We start from the raw sequence: 20,812 nt of genomic DNA on the forward strand, positions 1-20,812 counted from the left end.
GATAAATACCATATGATCTCACCTTTAACTGGAACCTAATCAACAAAACAAACAAGCAAGCAAAATGGAACCAGAAACAAGGAAATAAAGAACAAACTGACAGTAACCAGAAGGGATGGGAGAGATAATGGGGGAAAGGGTGAAGGGTTTATAGGAACAACTATCAAGGATACATGGACAACAACAAGGGGGGTGGAAACAGGGGAGGGAAGTGGGGAAGGTTGGGGTGAGGGAGTCAGGGGGAAAGGCAAAAAACTGTACTTGAACAACAATAAAAATCAAAAGTATTAAAAAAAAATAATAACATGGCCTTTTTAAAATGGGGCCTGGGCTCCATCATGGGACTGCTTCAACATGGGCCTCTGAATCTTAGAGAGTGATACAAAGATGAAAGAATGGTTACAGGCTTTCATTAGTACTGCAGCATCAGCAATGGCACCAGATGGAAGAGCCCAGTGGCCACAGCCAGCAGCATGGCACCGCACCGGCCAGTGGCAGCAGCACCAGCAGGGGCCCTGTGACCAAGCTCCTCCCCTGGCTAAGGCTGGCTGTATCCTCTGCTCTTTACTGGACATACTTGTTTCCCAAGCCTAGTATTTCAGGCTTCCTACTACTATAGTGAGTTACTATATATCCTCCTAATAAATCCCTTTCAGTTTACTTAATCAGAATTGGTTTTGTTTTCAACTCATAAGTCTAGCATAACAAATATTTACTGAGGAAGGATGGAATAGCAGAAAAGAGTGTTGTGCCCCAAATGTCTGGGTTCATATCCTGTCTGTAAAACTTACTTGTTGTTTGATTTGGGCAGTTCAATCTTTGTCCATTTCCCCATCTATAAAATGGGGATAATAGAGGTACCAACCCTTCGTGGAGTTATTTCAAGCATCAAATAGGTTAATACATATAAAGTGCTAAGGACAGCATTTGTCACGTAGTTAATGCACAAGGAATGGCAGCTACTTGTTTTCCTATTGCTGGTAGCGGTGGTAGCGCTGTTCCTTTGTTGCTGAGTGCTTCTTAGGTTCATAGTACACAGGGACTGACAAAAGCAGAGGACACCATGACCTATGTATAAAATTTCTCTCCAGGGGAACTGGCAGAGCAGTCTGGAGGAGAGAAAGTTTACTACATCACAAACAATGTGCTAAGACCTCAGAGCCCACGCTCCTTTGGATAACACAGACTTCTGGGTTAATAAGACAGTTTGGGGTAATAAGACTACTTACTCCATTTGTAAACTTGTAGGAATGACTCAATTTCCTAAGCCTAATTACTTAGGGGGCCACAGTTTGCTCATGTATTTTTCTGAAGATTAAATAAAGTAATACATGTGGCCAGAACAGCATCAGGCATACTGTAAGCATTTAATCATTCAATACTAGTTTTCCATATTTTTCCTAACATACTTCCAGGAATGCAAAAATAACTTTATAATACAAAACAAAGCAAGCATTGCTGTAATACTTGTGAAAGTACATTTAGCATTTACAAATCTTGCATATAAGAAAAAGAGACCACTCGAACACAAGCCATAGAAGCCACAAGAAAACTTACTGAAGCGTCTAGAGAGTTCTGAGCACCTTGGCATGACCATGACAGACACCTCAGAACGAGACAGATGGTAAATGCAACTCAAAGAACTTGATGGCTGTAATGTAACTCAGACAATCTCAAATCATTATGTCCTTTAACATGCTCGACTGACACTTTCCTCTCAATATAAGCAAGCAAAACAATGAATAAAACTAATGGGTGGGTTTCCCCCTACATTAACAGCAAAGGGCAGCAGCAGGATGTGGATTTATATAATTGTGACGAAACTATACGTGTGGAGAAAATTACAAGTGAAGTAATAAATGCAAGAGACCCTCTTTCCAAAAAATTCATCATTACTCAAAAGAATGAAAAATACCCTATGTTTTCAAAGCATCTTCCTTTAAAGATTCTCAAATTGTTTTCAAAGCATCCAGGGACACTCTTACCAGAGGATCTGGTAGATCATTAACTAGCCTGAGTACATGGTACTGGGCTAGGGAGGCAGCCCACAGGAATAAGAGATAATTATATACAAGGAAATTGGTTAAGTAAGTAGATATACTGGGAATGGTGGGAGCAAGATTTGTCACTGACATAAAAGAGGGACATAAATACTGAAAGGAAGAGGTGAAAATAAGCTGTGTGATGTTGGCTTGTAAAAAAAGTTGCCCATACAGATTTGTGGGTTCTAGCAAAGACAGATAATGAGATGGTAGATAGACAGGCACACAGACAGAAAGATACGTATGTGTATACATGTGTAGATGGGTATACACTGTGCACGTGTGAACATTCATGTATTTCCTAGATCTGTCCACTGAGAAGGCCTGGAAATACTCCCATCCTCACACAATCTGGGGGTCACACATTCATTCAATCACTTTGCTATTATTGGACATTTGAGGTTTCTGATTTTTTGCTCTTATAAACACTACTTTAGTAAACACCCTTCTCGTTAAATCTGTGTATACATCATGACCTTATTCCCTGGAGTACTGATTAACTACGCTCATATACTCGCATTCAATACACACTCATCATAAAAATTTCAAACATTACAGACACCGAAAATTCCCCATTAAAAAAAGAAAAAATAATTTTTATGTAATCAGAAAAATAATAATTTGGAAGGCTATTATAAAAGATGGCTGACAAATGAAAACGGAATTCAAACAGCATGACTGCAAACTGGTCAGAATAATGAAGAATTTAATGAAACACAAACACCAGAGAAGTGGCCAGCAAAGTAATGTCACATTAAAAACCCAATAATAAGTGTTTGGACGTATAACGAGGTTTTCAGGAGTAGCTGAAGTGGGTGGTCCTAGAAACCCAGGAAATATTACATTGTAGATGCTTAATCAATAGTGTCTCAACCAGCAGAAGGGGCTGCCTCCTGTCTGTCCCCCATCATCTCTCATACTACTGCCACACTGATGAGGAAAAATGCAGGTCAGAGCCTGACCTTCTGCTCATCATTCCCAGCAGAAAAACTAGTGAGGGTGGCGTGTTCACGGACAGGAATCAGAGACGCAGCCACTCTGGGAAAGGTCTGCGTGCATGGCAGTGCACACTCAAGCAGCGGAGGGAGCACTCTGCCCGTTTGAAACAGCACCCAACACAGGGAGCGGGCTCCACCTCGGCCTCCCGTGTCGGCAGGAACTTGCCCCTACAGCATTTTACTTTCCTCTATTTAAAGAGATGGTGTTTCTCCCCAGCGTCCACTTACACGGAAATACATTCTTATTCTCCAGGCTGCTGACACTCTGTTAAGTTTTCTGAAACAGCACTGCTACAGACATAGAAAACTATGTGAGTAAAGCTTTCATGTATAGAAATTGTAATTTAAGTAAGAATCCTAGTGTTTAAAGACTGTATTTCCTATCTAAAAGTCATAAAGTAGATTTCCTTTTATAGTTCATGCTGTTCAAAGGCACTTAAAAAATAATTGTTAACGAACATATCTAAGCAATTATTTTTTGAGTACCAGGGAGATGTTCCAACACTGCACAAAAGTGGCCTGAAAATAACTCTTAAGATAATTACATGTACAGTAAAACACTTAATATAAAATTATACAGCCACTGTTGAAACTAAAAAAGTCACAAAATGTTCAAGAGCAGTTTTCTTCCACCAAGGCACCTAATTAATCTTGTGTGAGTAAAAGAGAGGCGAGCTAAATCACCAGGTAGTAAAATAACCTACAGGAAATAAAACACACATTTTTGTCAGTAGTATCGGAAGTTTTGAAGAAGCAGAGCATCAAGTTGGAAACAAAAAAGCATACAGCTACCGTAAGTATCTCCAGAGTTTTTCTGTTACAAACAACCCCCCAAACTGAGAAAGAATAGATTACAGATGATTTCCTTCTTCCCCCTGAAGTGTCTGTGGATGCAGAGGTTGCTTTTCTTGCCTGATATTACAGTTAACAGCTCCACAAAGTGAAGGAAAATGCTGATTTTTTAAGGGATGTTCTTTCTACCATTCTCCTTGTAGAAAAATAAAGTGTTGCCCAGATTCAAGATTTTCAGGATCCATTTACATGAGACACAATGATAGACGCTATAGCTTTGGCCCAAATATTTTATTCTCATACCCTAAAACTCTTGATAACCATGAGGCATGTACTCCACAACCAAGTTTAGAAGAGCAACTCACGGCTGCAGAACTGAAGGGCTGAAAGGTATGTGAAGCTCTGGATATGGGAGACAAACAATATTTCCAGTTGCTACACTGAACATGCTATTCTGGAAAAATGTCACAGACAAAGCCACCTTTGGAGTCAGGTCTGCAGGGGCTCCAGGGTGCTCCAGGGTGTAAAGGGTTCCCAAACACTAGCAAAGGCAGGCCTAGGTCTTCAGCTCAAGGAACTAAAAGACCTGAATGAGGCAAAATCTGACAGCACTACTATGTCACTGGTAAAATATTAGGTAAACATATGCAGCAGAGAGGGGTCATAAAGAGGTAAAAAAATGAACACCTCTGTATATTTACAGAGCATGGAATGCACTTAATTTTCAAAAGCTGCTCTGTAAGATTTATGCGCTGACGAATCCCTTCTGCTGAATGCTTTCTTCAAAGAACTATTTAAGGATGCAACTTAGATGTCAACTTCAATACCATCATTAAAAAATACAGTGTTACAAGCACTCATCACGGGAATAATACCCACAGACAAGGCACCACCAAATATAAAATCACAGGCCATTGTAGTTCAGAAGAGCTATAGAAAGCCTTAAGTTTTATCCCTCCACTGGTAACTTATTTAAATGCAGGCAGAGGGAAGTGACGTGTTTGCCCAAAGACTAGATGTAATTAGCAAAATTACAAAGACTAAAACCCAAGCCTTTAGAGTTCCACTTCCCTGCCTGAAGGCATGTGCTGTATAAAGGTTCCTTCACTTGACAACGTAGTACCATCAGCAGGAGGAAGGGGGGAGAGAAGAAAGTGCAGTTGGCCTGGAGGGAGTCATCTGGGCTAAGCAACAGGATGATCAATTTACACTCAGTACCTCATTTAATCCCTAGTATAGCCCTGTGAAGTAGATGCCATAATTGCTACTTTACAGAAGGAACAGAAGACACAGAGCAGTAACTTGCCCGAGAGATAACAGATCATTTCCTATGATCTTAGGAAAGATCATAGAAGCTGATGCACTTTGTGTCTAAACTCACCAGAGCAACACTTTATTCCTTAAGCCACCTCTGTTACAGCCAACTGCAGAGTCAGGCTAACTAAATAGAAATACATGGACAATACAATATGTACTAATTAATCAATATGCACATTCAACAGCACAGCAATTATCCTGCACCTAAAGTGTGTGGAACCAAGAACTAGAAGTGAAAAAAATGTTCCAAGTTAGTGCTTCTCCACAAACTACAGGATGGTCACAGTGGGGACTGGGGTGGAATCAAAACCACCTGGAGCAATTTCACGGTATAGGAGCCGTTCTTCCCTCATCCCCAACGCCCAATTCCGAAATTACACATAGCCGGTGGGGAGGGTGCAAGAATCTCTGAGAGGAGGAGCTGGGGCAAGTGATTTGAGAATGTCTGTCAGTCACAGACCCAGAGAACAGACTGATGGTTGCCAGGGGTGAGTGAAGGTGGGGGACTGGGTGAAAAACGTGAAGGGATTAAGAAGTACAAATTGGTAGTTACAAATAGTCACCGGGATGTAAAATACAGCTTAGGGAATATAGTCAATAACATTGTAACAACTATGTATGGTACCAGATGGGAACTGGCAATATCGGGGTGAACACTTTGTAAAGTACAGATTGTCTAATCACTATGCTGTCCACCTGAAACTAATACAAAATAATATTGAATGTCAACTGTGATTGAAAAATAAAATTGAAAGTTCCTTAAAAAACATGTCCGTCAGGTAATGTGGAGACCCAGCAACGCATCCCACACCCTATCCAGGGAAAACCACTGTCCCGAGCTGTAAGGTAAGGGTGGGCAGTTCTGGGCCCAGATGGACAGGACTGAGGGAAGTACTGACAGGGGAGGACAGTCGGCCATGAGAGAAATAGGATGTGACAGTGAAAAGCTTAGGGGCAAAGGACCAGGCAAAAGCAACAATACCAAAAATGTTTACAAGAAAAGACACAGAAGTCAGAAAGCACAGCAGTCTGGCGCACTAGGTATGGGGCAAGTCCTCTCGGAGATTTCAGCCCCTGAGAGAATCGCGGTGTTCCAGTATAGTACAATCATGGATACAACAGTGCTGAAATCAAATTGCACTTAATAGAATGTGTTTAAATCAGACAAATGTACATACTTAAAAATTTTTTTTCTGAAATGGTTATTAGATTCTCTGACTGGGTAAAGATTCACTGATTTTGAATGTCTGCTTGCGTGAAAATGATGGATGAAAAGCAACATAGTTTAGCAGAGAAATGGAAAATGAGTCGTGGAGTCAGAGAGCCGTGGGTTCCGACATTTCAGAGGGTTGGCAGTCTTCGGCAAAAGGAATGTAGCCAAATTCAGTGAAGAAGTGAGCTTTCCAAGGGGGAATGTGCAGAGCTGGAGGGGAAGTTTCAGAGCTTGCCAGGACAGGATCCGAGGACCACCGACACTCGACACTCGGGGAGGTGGGGAAGCTTGTAAACTGGACAGAACCAGAATCCCTGGGGCGGTGCGGGGGGGAGGGGGGGGCGGTTCAAGGACCTACAATCGCCAAAACCATGACAACAGGGTGTTTCCAAAAGGGGGGAATGCCCATTCTGTCCCACGCTGCAGAACAGCAAAGATAAACAAACAACAAAGAGTATCACCTAGGCATAGTGAAAGGAGAGCTCATTGGTATCTTGGTTAGAACGGCTTCAAAAGAAATAAGTAAACTCAAAAAATTTTAGCTATTGTGGGAGAACAGAAAGGGAAATTTAGACGGGGATGAAGGGGAATGTTGGTATGTGGGGGTTTTTTAGTGAATAACAGCTAACATAGGTTTAGATACTGATCGGAATGAGCATGTAGAGAGAGGCTGAAGATACAGGGAGGGGAAAATGGCCAAAAAATGGAGCGAGGCCTCTGAAAACGTGGAGGGAAATGGGAGCCATGGCACAGCAGAGGCACTGGACTCAACAGGAAGAAAAGGAAGAAGCAGATCTGACTCGAGGACCTTGAGGGAGTTCCTGTCTAACGTCTTCTATCTTCTCTGAGAAGTAGCAGGTAGGTCGTTTGCTAAGAATGAAGGAGCCTCAAGGTGGGCGGAAGACTTAAAAGTCTGAGAAAAGTAGAGATTTTAAATCATCACCACAAAGACTTGAAGAGGAATATGAGCCTCCTCCAGTCTCTTCCTTGAGTTCACAGCCCGAACTGTGGATCTTTGTGACCACAAGAAATGGTTGAGATGTACCCTGAATATCAGATTTGAAAGGTGGGGTTCTTTCTGTCTTCAGCCAGCATCCTACATACCTCAGTGCACAGAGGAGAAGCACCTCCATTTGAATGTGTAATAGCCCGACAGACATTTCCATCAGCAAATTCCAAAAAATCCATTTTAGACTCATATTTTAATAAACAGCTTATATTAAAACATGAAACTGAAAAATACAATATGTAATCAAATTGAGAACCGAAAGTAAGACACAATACTGCAGTGGAAAAAACCCTAAGTCATGCTTATTTTTATTTAGAATTAAATTTCTAGTATTAAACATTCCTTTTCAATTTGTTTTGGGTCAAGAGGTTATTAGCACCATAAAAAAGGGTTAATAGAAAAGTATGATGTAGGACAAAGTTGTGTTATTATATTTTGCATGAATGCCCATTATTGGGAAATTACCAGTTCTTAAAAACAACCATTCTGAGTTCATTAATGAATTGCCAATTACATCAAAATCCATTTCCTACTGTATTTTATTTTCCTACTTATTGGTACTCTGGAGAAAAAAGCACAGGGTACAATATAAACTATACTTCTATATCTATAATGTTTTTAAGCTTTAAAAAAATGTATTAACAGACATTGCATCCATAAAACAACATAATGTAATAAAAATAAAATAAACAAGAAAAACCTCATGCAAATTACAAATATAAAAGTAGAAATAATTTTTAAGTCAATAAAATAATTTGAAGTAAAGTTGACAAAATCTTCCAGCAAGTAGTGCAAAAGCATAATGATGAAAAGTAAAAATGTAAAATATTCACACCAAGGCACACCATTGTGAAATGTCTGAATACGAAGATAGAGAAAACCCTAAAAACTTCTAAAGAGAAAAACACAAGGAATCACAATGGCAAAGTAAAATGGAAGCTAAAAGACCCTGGAGAAATGACTTCAAGAGTCCAAAGAAAATATTAACTTTCTAGAATTTAACACCTGGACAAACGTTCACTTCCATATGACACTAGAACGGAGGCAGTACCAGGTATGTGAAGTGTGGTAGACATAAACTCACCAATATTTGTTTCTCCTTTCCTTCTTGGTACCCAGAAGACTGTACTTTCAGATTTCTCCAAGTGAGGCAAGGACATGTGTTGAGACCAAGTGCCTGTGAGCAGAAGTGACACGTGCCACTCCCTGACCAAAGCCTTAAGAGAGAGGTATGAGCTCTCTGCTTTCTGCAGAGGCCTCACGTCAACATGGCAGGGCCACAGGATTGAAGCAGCTTGGATCGCTGAGTGACCACAGGAGATACAGCTGCCCTGGAAACTTACCTGACCTCTGGCAGACTTGTTTGAGCCACAAGAGACTTGATAACTTAAACCATAAATTATGAGGCTTATTTGCAGCATAGCGCGCCCTAACCAATATATAACCTACAAAAAACATTTCTAACTCTACCAGTTCTCAAAAAGTTAACGGCTACCCTGTGACCCAGCAATTCCATTCCTAGGTAAAATACCCAAAAGAAATGAGTGTATGTGTCCAAGAAAAGACAGGTATAAGACTATCTGTAGCAGCTGCAGTTATAATATCCAAATACTTTACATTTATACCACATACCACAGCAAAAAAAACAAAGAAAAGATTATTTATAAAAGATACAAATTAGGGCATATAGTTTTTCATCCAACTGAATCACACAGAGTGTATTTCCAGATCTGCCTTAAATACTATGCTTACTCATGTTTTCTCTTACTCTAGCCTTAAATCTGAACTGAAATCTGTGACTAAAAGCAGACAAGCAAAACTAATATATAGAAACAAGGGACATCTCCTTCAAACAGGCCTTGTAGGGCTTATTGCAATTGGCCAAAACACACACGGACTACAAGAAAGGGAACAAAAATCGAAAGCACAAAAAGATATTTGTGAACTCTCAAGAATTTAAACCTGGCAAGGGCTAAAAATATTGATGAATATAGAGGGGAGTGTATAGCAATGAGAACAGCCTAATATTTTTTTCCAAAATATTCAGAACTCTTGTATTCTGGATTGCTTCATCCTAGGCACAGCCGACAGTCTCGGGGGCTGAAATCTCTGGTCCAGACTGTTGTGCTTTTTAACTTCATATATCTTTTTACTTAAATATTTTTGCTTTGTTTCAGCCGCTCCTCTGCTGTTAAACAGTTTACTGTCACATCCACTCTCACTCATTATGGCCCACTGTCCTCCGTCAGTACTTCCCTCACTCCCTTCCATCTGGGCACAGAAATGCTCACCCCTCACTTATTAAGAATGTACAGGAATGTAGTTAATATTCTAAGCAAAATGACTCTATCTTCCAGCTCACTTGCAGCCACGTATGGCCATGCAGCTGAGTTAGGGTCAAAGAGACGTAAGCAAAAGTGTGTGAGATTTGGGGATAGGACAAGCCCTTCTTTCCTGTTGTCTAGCAGATTAGTGTAAAGGCTGGAGCTTCATTCAGAAGCTGTCTTAGACAATGAATACCCTTGAGCATGAGTACAAGTCACAGGCTTTGGAAGTAGAAGATAAAAGTAGCACAGTTCTCCAAGAATTTTGTGAGGCTGCAGCACAACACCCCTGAAGTAACCTCCAGAATTAATGTAAGACAATAAATCCTCAGTGTTTAAACCACTGACTGAATCTTTGCCACTCTACAACCACGAGCAATTCTTAATGGGTAAACAACTGAATTAGGAGTTATAGACAATAAGAGAGATGGGATGATAAGTCACAGAAAGATAGTCATGAGATACTGGCAAGTCCAATGAGTAGACTAAGGAAAAACACATGAAATATGATATTACTTTTTATTTAAACTTGTAAAAAGGGTGGAAGTTGCATGTTTATATAGATGAAGAAAAAAGTCTGGATAGTTGTAAACTGCAGGGTTATTTCTGGGGGAAGAGATCATATGGAACATATGCTTTCCTTTATTATTGATTGGCATTTTTGTTTTTAACAATGATCAGGCACAACCTCCATAATTAGAATAAAATATGTCTTTATTTGGTATTCACATATCTACAAAGAGCATTAAGAATTTTTAGTTAAACTACTTTTTTATAATGACTTTTTTAAAAACTAGGAACTTTTACTTATTTTAGCTACCAGTGATCTCTAGTGTACAAAATATATTTAAGACAGAGGTAAAGCCTATTTCTCTACTATCTAATTATAAAAAACAACAGTGTGTTACTGGAATGGGCAATGTCTTACTGTAATCAGTCTGATAATAAGTCATGAATCTCAAAGGTGAATATAAAATAGTATTCACAGAAGCTATGTGCAAAAATTGGAGTACAAACAGGCTTAGCTCAGTTATAATAATTCCACATTCTAAAAATCCACAAAGATTAACATAAAAAAGGCAAATTTCCTCCATCATATTAAAATAAACTTTGCATAAAAGACTTGCCTGGAGTGATTATTGCATTGAGTAACAAAGCAATACAGAATAGAATAAAAGTTAATAATCTATTGCATGGAAATAACTATTCACCTAAGCACTCAAAAGGAGATCTAAAAAGCTCATGTAAGTAGGCAACTTCTAAGCTTTATAAGGGGCACCAGGATGAGTGATCTTAGCCATGATTTCTCCTAGATTCACCCTCTGATCCAAACATTTGTGATCTGGACCAATAATTTCTAAAACATGCTGTCTCCTTCCAGATCCCCACCACGTCATCTGCCAAGAAAGAACTGTGTCTCTCTCCTTCATAGACATGTACCTACCTTCCCACTGGCCTGTCAGTACCAGGGTCCTGTTAATTACCACGTCGATTTCCATAGCTCCATCTTCCACAGCCAATTTGATCTCTTCTAATCGTGTTTTTAAATGAGTCTGTCCAGATGGAAAGCCAGTGGCCACTAGTAGAGAATAAGAAGGAAATTACAAAAAGAAGGAATTTTATCTGGTCAGTATCTCAAAAAAGAATTTCAGACAAAAAAAAAAACAGCATTTAGTGACCAAAGCATTAATGACACTTAAGAATTTCACACATACACTGAAAAGTTGAGTGCAAAGAAACAGAAGGTAATCTCACATAGTACCGGCACTAGGACAAACATTAGTATTCTATCCTCCAGAAGACCTGGAATTAAGTTGCTTCAGACATGCTCATGAGGCTGCTCTGAGTAAGTAGAAATTTTAAAATGTTATCATCACACTGATGCTCATAAAATAATAGCTGTATCCATACCTTGATGGGCACTAATTCTGAATCCTACTCTTGATCAGTGGGCCATCAATGTATTCTTGATTTACCATTCACAATTTTAGCTGTTGTAACCGAAGTGTAATACAGGTTTCTCTCATTGCCTAACTTAAAACAACCAGTCAAAGAGATAGAAATAAAGGAAAGAGAATAAAGAAAAAACACCTGATTGGTCCAGAAAACTGGAACAGGGCCAGTTGGGAAGAGCTGGGAAGAGCAGGGCCAAATATAAATAATAAAAGGAAAGTGAAGATACAACTACACTTTTGAAAAAATACTACCAATTTTTACAAGCACATCATTAATTCCATTCTGGTGTCTGAAGACAACTTGTTGTGTTACCTTGATGTTAATAAATGCCTTGGGTCTGCTACCTTAGAGGGAAACATGTTTCTCTGTTGTACAGAGGAAAAGCTGAATTGACAGAGGCTGATGAAAAATTCACATCAATAAAGGTATAGCTGCCAAATACTTTGGGAATCTTCACAAAGGTTATATATAAATACTGTATATTATATTTCTTTGATGTGTTTCTGATAAAATAAATTAATGATCATTATAGACTCCTTTTTTAAAGCACCAAGATATTCTTCCAACATCTTTTTATTTCTAAAGATTTTATTCACCTAGCCTTAGAGTGGGGAGAGGGAGGGAGAAAGAATGGGAGAGAAACATCAATGTGTAGGAGATACATTGATCAGTTGCCTCTCACATGCCCCCATCTGGGGTCCTGGCTCACAACCGAAGCATGTGCCCTGACTGGGAATCGAACTGGTGACCCTTTGGTTCACAGGCCGGCTCTCAATCCACTGAGCCACACCATTCAGGGCCAACATCTTTTAAAAGTAGAATCTACTGTTACCTCTATCGTCCATCCATCTGCTAAAAGACAGACACACACGTGCACACACACATTAAAGCTTTAAAAAGAATTTTCTTTCCTTTATGCCAAGTCCTACAGTGTCTCCATTGAGCCAATAACTTGAATATGCCTTCTTTTCTTTATTTTGCAGGCTTTACGGTAGCTCTCATCATCTCCCACTTGGACAGTGGTAGGTCTCCCTAATTCTAATTCACCCTCTCAAATTTGTCCACTACCATGCCCTAACTCAGTACATCATAAAGTTGATCGGCCCACCTCTGCTTAAAGCCTTTTAGTACCTTCCCCAAATGCCACACTGTGGCATGATCTCCCGATAGATCTCCAGCTTCAACTCCCACAGTGTTGGGAACTGCCCTGCCTGGTTTCAAAAGCTGTAATCCCCCGTGGCTAAGGCTGAGTAAAAAGACTTTGGGACCACAGGCCATTAAGAAGACAAAGCTTATCTTCCTTGTAGGGGTGCTGCCTCTGCCCCCCTTTACTTCACCCTGCTTGGCCCCAAAAGGATGACCAGTTATCCAATGATGTGTAAGATTCCTCAAAGGAGGGATGACCTAAGACAGACGCGGTTGCAAAGGGGCCCTCGGGAAGGACTTGGGGGGCTGTAGAAAAAGGAGGTGATGGACCCTCACTCCTTGGCTTTGACATAGCTTGAGTCCTCATTCTGTCTGTAAGTCTCTTAATGTCTTGGATGCCATACTTCCCCTACCTGACTTAAGCCTGAAATAATGCCTTAAGCCTGAAACAATGCCAGAAGTGGGTGTGGCCCTGTGCTGGAAAAGTCAGTGATCAGGCCTAAGAAAGAATTCATAAAATCCTATGAAACCTGCTTTGCTAATACCCTCAGTTTAAATGATAAGGGTCCAAGCACAGAATGAGTTTTTTCGCCCAACGTTTTATGGCCCTTTAGCTATCTGACCCTAACTCAAAATAAGCCCTCAGAGTTCTCTGAATGTTATCTATTGTTTGATCATTACTGTTTGACAATGACTGATTAGCTATACCTACACACCCTGTACTCCTATGCAAATTAAACCCAATAAAACCCCATTGAGCAACAGGCTCCTGGCCCTTCTCCTTTGAGAGATCGGTCACCTTTCCTTCCCAAGCAGATCATGTCTTGGTAGACTTATTCTCATCCGTGGGGGGGGCGGGTATGCAGGTGGAGGCCCCCCACACCACAGTCCCTGCTCTGTCCCACCTTAGGATCCAACAATTGTAAACCATCTGCAGTTCCCTGAACACGCTTCTGCACCTGCACCCATGCTCATTCCTCCATGTAAAATGCCATTCCTTATCAATACTGTAAACTCCTCCTTACCCATTAAGACCCAGAGCAGTTATTACAGTCTTGATGAAGCCTTCCCTTACTCTCAGTGTCACCAACCTCTGCAGAATAAATCAGTCCCCACTCAGAGTTACAACTGTACCTTCCACATGTCCTTATTATCATATTTTTACATATATATAAAATATTACATATCTGGCATTATGATTTTTTAACTTAACTATTCTTCCAAAACAACTGTTTTCTTAAGAACAGGGAAACAGTTCTATATTCTTGGGAATTAATATAATTCCCTTTAAGGGAATTAGTAATTACTTAATCAATAAACGTTAATTGCTACTTAGGAAGTAATTAATAAATACTAAAAGAATAAATAATCACAACCAATCAAAAACATAAAACTAATTAAAATAACGGTATAAAACTATAATGCCCCCAGGCGTCTGAGCAGAAGAGCTGGAAACATGCTGAAAGACAACAACAAAGGCCACGCCAGTCTTACCTGATGCCACAGGGATGTCACAGCCCGAAGCTTTCAGCGCTTTCACCGCATCACTCACGCGCGCCGGGTAGACACAGACGGCCGCCGTGGTGATGCCTGTGAAGAAAGCAAGCACAGCAGCCTTCTGTATGAGAAGTTCAAGTGGCACAATGTGCTTTTAATTATTATTTATAACATAACACTGGCAGAAATCAAAGTAGGGAAAACAGTAATTCCCCTACAATGTCACAAAAAACTGAAAGGGATTTTATTTTCTATACTCCATTCCAGTTCCTTACAACATGGATCAATTTCTCATCATTAATGGTCATAATAGAACAATTAGGATGCATTGTTCTTTGAAGTTAACATAACATCACTTTTTTAAAATTCTTAAATAATAAACTTGGTGGTCTTGCCTTAATCAAAATATCTTACTTCATGTAATTAACAAAATCCAGAGTTGTACAGCAGTAAGACAGTGAATTAAAAAAACGTAAGTGAGCTTTACAGGGTAGTATAGCAAAATAACATTTAACTAATCCTAGGTACCCTCTTTTGGAAGAAATCATACAATATAAATCTGGCACACCCAATATAAGGTGTAAGCTTTTTAAAAAATTAAAATTAAAAGACCAAATAGCCACTAAAAAAAAAATAACATAAGACTCCTATGGAGTTATTATTACATTTTTTAGCCCTGCTCCCCCAAAGTCATTACCGTTCAGTGCTATTAATAGGTGCTGTTTTTACTGTCAACTCAAAAGAAACATCATAAATATTTTTCAAAAGCTATAGAGTTTTTGAGGTCTACAATGTATCTATGAATTACTGGCCAAATGCAACACCTCCAGTTGCACTCACTACAGACAGGTCCCTTCATGGGAAGCCCTCGCTCCTAAGACCAGCCCAGCAAGTCACAGGGCAAGGAGCCATGGCTCCTTGGAAATAGCATCTCACCTTCCAGGTCTCGGCTTCCTCATTTAGAAATAAGGTGATCAACTCTCGAAGGTCTCCTCCCTTTCTAAAATATTAAGGTTCTATACTTATAGCAACTCTAGAAAGTTGCTGTAAGTTCTTTCATGTATACTATAAGAGTGAATGTAACTTTTTCAAAAGATTTAACCTCATGTACAAGCATGCAATATTTCCCATTTGCATTTTATTCTCAAAAGTATTCCATTTACTCACAGAAAATACTTTATGTATGAGATGTGATTATTAAGTAATGAGACTGGCTTTTCCACATGTGCCTAGGGGATGAGAATCAGTATTTTAGATTCACTAGATGGAAAATTTCTAAAACCTAAGAAGCAGAAAGAAAAACCAAGAAACTCTCTGCCAGAAACCTTAATCTATGATGGTAAGAAATGACCTAAACATAAGACTCAGATTCTTTCCCTACTGTTTTCAGAGACAAATCTCAATTATTTGTCTATGTACATAATTCTATTGTGGATTTTATTGCTGGTATCATTTTAGCAGCTGAATCTTAAATCCTCTTAGATTGAGTCATCAGTATTGTAAAAAGGTAAACACCGCAGATTATTCACAATAACATACCTTTATCGTGCATATTTAAAGCTTTTAAGAGATCTTCCCGGATTGGGTACTTGGCTTTATAACAGAGCCTTTTAACGTTGGAATAGGTGTCATCGCCTGAAAGTGTAGTAAGATCTATAAAGGTAACAGCTTTCAGAAGCCAAGCAGCCTGGTTTGAAAACAAATAAAAATAAGGTTAAAATGAATCTGCAACCCAGTTAGCAGAGAATCACTATACACAGACATGCATGTTAAAATCTGACATCTCTGCTACTGCAAGGCTGATCATTCTGTTACGATACAAACTGCTCAACAGTAACCAACACCACGAACATGATGTAGAATAAAATAGGAGGGTGGAAGAGGAGCCTTAATTTTTTTCTCTCCCATAGTCCAAATTTACATCCCTAATAAATCAAGTTTTCCCACACCTGACTTCTCTATCTCATTCAAGGGAGCCCTTCCTGGCTACCCCAAGATGGGACAAGGTAGGAACCAGAGCATTTCTGTCTTACATTCTACCTCCAGCCCTGGGATCTCAGGTGAGGCATTATAAAAAAGCTCCCAAACTTAAACTTGGTTTGTTTCCATGTAATCCAACTCCATTTTTAAAATAATACTCATATTTCACAGCTCATTCTGATGAATTTCCTTTTCACTTTTCAATCAGAATATTTCCAAGGATGACAACATGTGAGATGTCACCCGAAAGGATTTGATCACATTTTGCCTCCCTTGTAAAATGAACTCTCAGTTCCTTTCAGCCCTGTGATGCACAGCACGTCTTTGGTTGGTATCCATGGGAGAATGTGCTTGCCGCAAGGACTCCACAAAACATCATTTTCTGAATTTTGAAAATTATTTATGAAAATTAATAGTCAGGAAAACACGATGGTCAAAGGAGGTCACCTAAGGGCCTCAACAGTGGGCACATCAGGTTTAGACATTATGGTTGGAAAATTAAAATAGAAGGCATCCGAAGGAGGTATGTCTAAGAAACTGAATAAATGTGTTGAGAAAATATGCCATTTAATGCACTCATGAATAAAGATGCCTCAAAATCATTTGCGGCTTTGCCACTCAAGAGTGATAACATTTTTAACTTGTTGGGATAAATGTGTTATCTTTCTCCCACCCATCATCATCTTACATGAATTATTAAAATAAGTCATGGACAGCTGCAATCTTTTAAGTTTAGATGCATCTTGAGTGAAATTCAATACTGTGGCCTTGAGGGAAGAGCCCAGGCATTGTAAACCACAGGAACAGCGTGTTCGAGAAGAACCCTTACTTGCCACTCTTTTTTCACGGTTCTGCGCGCCTGGATTTGCTCTGCCCGCCTCAGAACTGCTGGTTGATTCACTTGTACTTTGGAGATCCAGCTGAGGTCTAAAGGGGAATGAAGGATACCTTATAAAGCTTAAAAATTTTATTAAATATATTCACCTATCTTTTACATGGTCCTTGAAAGGCTATATTTATCATTTGGCATGAAAGTTCTCGTAACGCCTATGTTTCTTTTTCACACAACTGCAAATAAAGAGCCTTACTGAAAGAAGCCCAGGCATGAAAAGGCATACTTCATGTAAAGTTCAGTACATTCGGAGTGAGAAGAACGGGTACTGATTCATTACACAGACACATCTAAACACAATGGGGGGGAGGGGGATGCTGTGTTACCCAGGCCACGTGCTTCACTTCTGACAACAAAGACTTATGTGTGAGTGCCCAGTCCAGGAGAGCAAGTGATTAATACATACTTAAGTGAATTAGTGTTGGGGCTTATAGGTATCCCTGATCACTACTCGCTTACTGACAAGATTAATATCTACTCTCTGCTGATATGCGACAGCCCATTCCTTCCTAAAAGGAAAATTTTTCAGAATGTATTAGAAATTACAACATTGATATAACAGAAGTCAGAAAACTGCAAACAAACAAGCTGCTTGAAATTCCAGGAGATCTCTATCTCTGTTGCTTTGGTTTTGAATATTCTCTCCTACCTCCATCCACCCTCCTTTCTCTCTGGTCGACTGTAATTTCTACTTTAAGACCTTTTCCTTGTGAAAACACTGCCAGTCCCCCAGACAGAGCCCCCAGTTGGATATACCTCTACTATGGAACTTGCATTTAGTTCATCAAGGAGTTGCAGTAAAATTGTCTCACACATCCTATATTGTGAGTTGTGACCTTATTCATCTTTGAGTGTCTAAACCAAACACAGTGTCTGCTGCATGTGTATTTCCAATGCATCCACCCACACTCTGTAATACAGGTGCCTCACAGTAAATGGAGAATGAACCCATTTACCTTCTGCAATTAACCTCACGTCTGTATCCCTCTAGCAACCTCATGGTTTTAAAGAATCTTCTTAGAGGAGCCTTAAAAGACTATGGTGGAAAAGGCTACTCATTAGGAAATGTGTCACAATTCAACAATTATTTACTTTGTGATGGGAAAAACTGCTGATTGCATACTATACTACGTAACAACACAAATAATAAAGTATTTGCATCCACCACAAAGATAAAACCACAAAGAAAACCCATTTCTACAAAAGACATTCTTTCTCTCTCATTTCCATTTGATTCTTATCAATTTTAATGGTATAAAAATTCCAAGTTAGCATTTGAGTGATCAGTAATGATATTCTTGTTTAAATATCACTGAAAAGGGAACGTAGTCTGGGTGCTTTTTTTCCTAATTATTTTGTTAGCTGAAATCATTTAACAGATTTTTAACATTTCAATCCATCTGCTCCTCAAAGACATTGTATGTTTTCCTGCTTGTCTGCTGAGCCAACCTCGCAGAGAATCGGGAGTCTAAGGTCAGGCAAATGAAATCTGCCTCTTTTTTCCCCCACCCCAAGATTGTTTTGGTTCTTGGTAAACCCCAAGGAAATGAGACCAGACAGACACACTGGACTCAACCCAATTTATCAGAGACCTATAAGAACCTCTCTCTAACCAAAGACAGGGGGGCTCTTTTTTTTTAATTACTAGTAATGGCAATCAGGTTCACAGTCAAGACTGTTTCAGGCAGATAGTGAAAATGAGTGAAGCAGGCCCTTGGGTGGAACACAATGCTCTCACCACCAGCTGACAGCGGTCAAAAGATGGAAGCGTATGACAGTGGGGCAGGCTTTGAGGGGCCGTCCTGTATTTCACTAGTCTTCCTGGGAGCTCCTCCCCCAGCTCTTCTCTACTCCCTGCCCACTACCACCACTGCTGCTGGAGAGAGGGGTCAGGCAATCCCAAACTTCATGATCTGGCCTCGCCTCCCTAGCCTGCCCCATCTTCTCCCTCTCTGCCAACTGAGCATGTGGCACAGCCTTTGCAAAGTGCTGGGAGCTCACTGACACATGCTGTCTGTTCCGACCCTGGACCTGTGCACACCAATAGCTCCTTCTGTCTAGAATGCCTTTCCTTACCCTGCCTGCATACTGAACTCTCACTCAACCTGTAAGACCCAGGTCAAGGACCTGAGGAGATATTTTTCCCAAAGAAGACATAGAGATGAACAGCAGGTACATGAAAAGATGCTAAACATCACTAATCATCGGGGAAATGCAAATCAAAACCACAATGAGATATCACCTCACACCTGTCAGAATGGTTATCATCAAAAAGAAGAGAAGTGTTGGCGAGGATGTGGCAAAAAGAGAACTCTTGTGCATTGCTGGTGGGAATGTAAATTGATACGGCCACTATGGAAAACAGTATGAAGGTTACTCAAAAAAGAAAAAAAAGAAAGAAAAATAGAATTACCAAATGATCCAACAATGCCACTTGGATTTTTATCCGAAGGAAACAGAAATCACTAAATCCAAAAGCCACTAGCACCCTTGTGTTCACTGCAGCATTATTTACAGTAGCCAAGATATGGAAACCACCTAACTGCGCACTGAAGAACAGATAAGGAAAATGTGCCATATATGTATATATGAAATGGGATGTTATTCAGCTATGGAAAAGGAAATCTTGACATTTGTAACAATATGGATGGACCTTAAAGGCATTATGCTAAGTGAAATAATTCATTCAATGAAAAACAACCCTCGCTGGTGTGGCTCAGTGGATTGCATGCCAGCCTTCGAACCAAAGGATCGCTGGTTTGATTCCCCAGTCAGGGCAGATGCCTGGGTTGCAGGCTGGGTCCCTGGTGGGGGAGCACAGGAGAGGCAACCACACGTTGATGTTTCTCTCCCTCTCTTTCTCCTTCCCTTCCTCTCTCTCTAAAAAAAAATTAAGTTTTTTTAAAAAAGAAAGACAAATATTATATGATCTCACTTATATGTGGAAACTAAAAAAATAAAAACTTAAAAAACCCTGAATGCATAAATACATAGAACAGGTTGGTGGCTGCCAGAGGCAGAGGTTGGGTGAAATGGATAAAGGGAGAGACAAAAGGTATAAACTTCTAGTTACAAAATAAATAAGTCAGGGGGATGTAATGTACAGCACGGTGACTATAGTTAATAATGCTGTAGTATATCTTTAAAAGTCATTTAAAGGTTCCCATCACAAGAAAAAAATTATAACTGCATGGTGATGAATGTTTCCAAAATTTATTGTGGTAATTATCTTACAACAATACATTTATCAACTCATTATGTCGTACAATGTTGTATACATAAAACTAACATGGCATTATATGTCAATTACATCTCAATAAAAAGAGACTCAGTTCAAGTGTCACCTTTGCTGTGAACCTTCTCTGACCCCAGAGGCTGGGCTATTCTCGCCTCCCTGCTCTCCCAGCTTGTTTACAGTCCACCTTCAGTACAGTCCCCTTCGTTCTGGGTGGCACTGATTGCTCTGAATGTTTCCTCTGCCAACATATAAGTAAAAATCCAAGAAAAGTGCTTAGTACACAGATGGCATTCAATAAATGAGCTAAATGGTCCCCAAGGTCAGGAAATGACCTAATTCTGGAAGTCTTTCCCAGTTGCTTCTTTAAAAAAAAATGTAGTTTATTCTTTTCCCCCCAACTTCATTAAG

At 39.8% G+C, this 20,812-nt stretch overlaps 1 protein-coding gene across 1 annotated transcript in view; it reads right to left on the reverse strand.

Moving 5' to 3' along the window:
• The window catches only part of DERA (deoxyribose-phosphate aldolase), a 94,582-nt gene that overhangs the window by 47,871 nt on the left and 25,899 nt on the right, over window positions 1-20,812 (reverse strand). The window contains exons 2-5 of the mRNA XM_045830100.1: window positions 17,104-17,201; window positions 15,834-15,981; window positions 14,292-14,387; window positions 11,140-11,274 (exon numbers count right to left, since the gene is read on the reverse strand). Of these exons, the coding sequence (XP_045686056.1) occupies window positions 11,140-11,274; window positions 14,292-14,387; window positions 15,834-15,981; window positions 17,104-17,201 (477 nt within the window). The remainder of the gene's footprint in view (window positions 1-11,139; window positions 11,275-14,291; window positions 14,388-15,833; window positions 15,982-17,103; window positions 17,202-20,812) is intronic.

Source organism: Phyllostomus hastatus, unplaced genomic scaffold (assembly GCF_019186645.2).
Source record: "Phyllostomus hastatus isolate PE091 unplaced genomic scaffold, TTU_PhHast_1.1 phas_scaffold_93, whole genome shotgun sequence".
NCBI classification, from domain to species: Eukaryota; Metazoa; Chordata; class Mammalia; order Chiroptera; family Phyllostomidae; genus Phyllostomus; species Phyllostomus hastatus.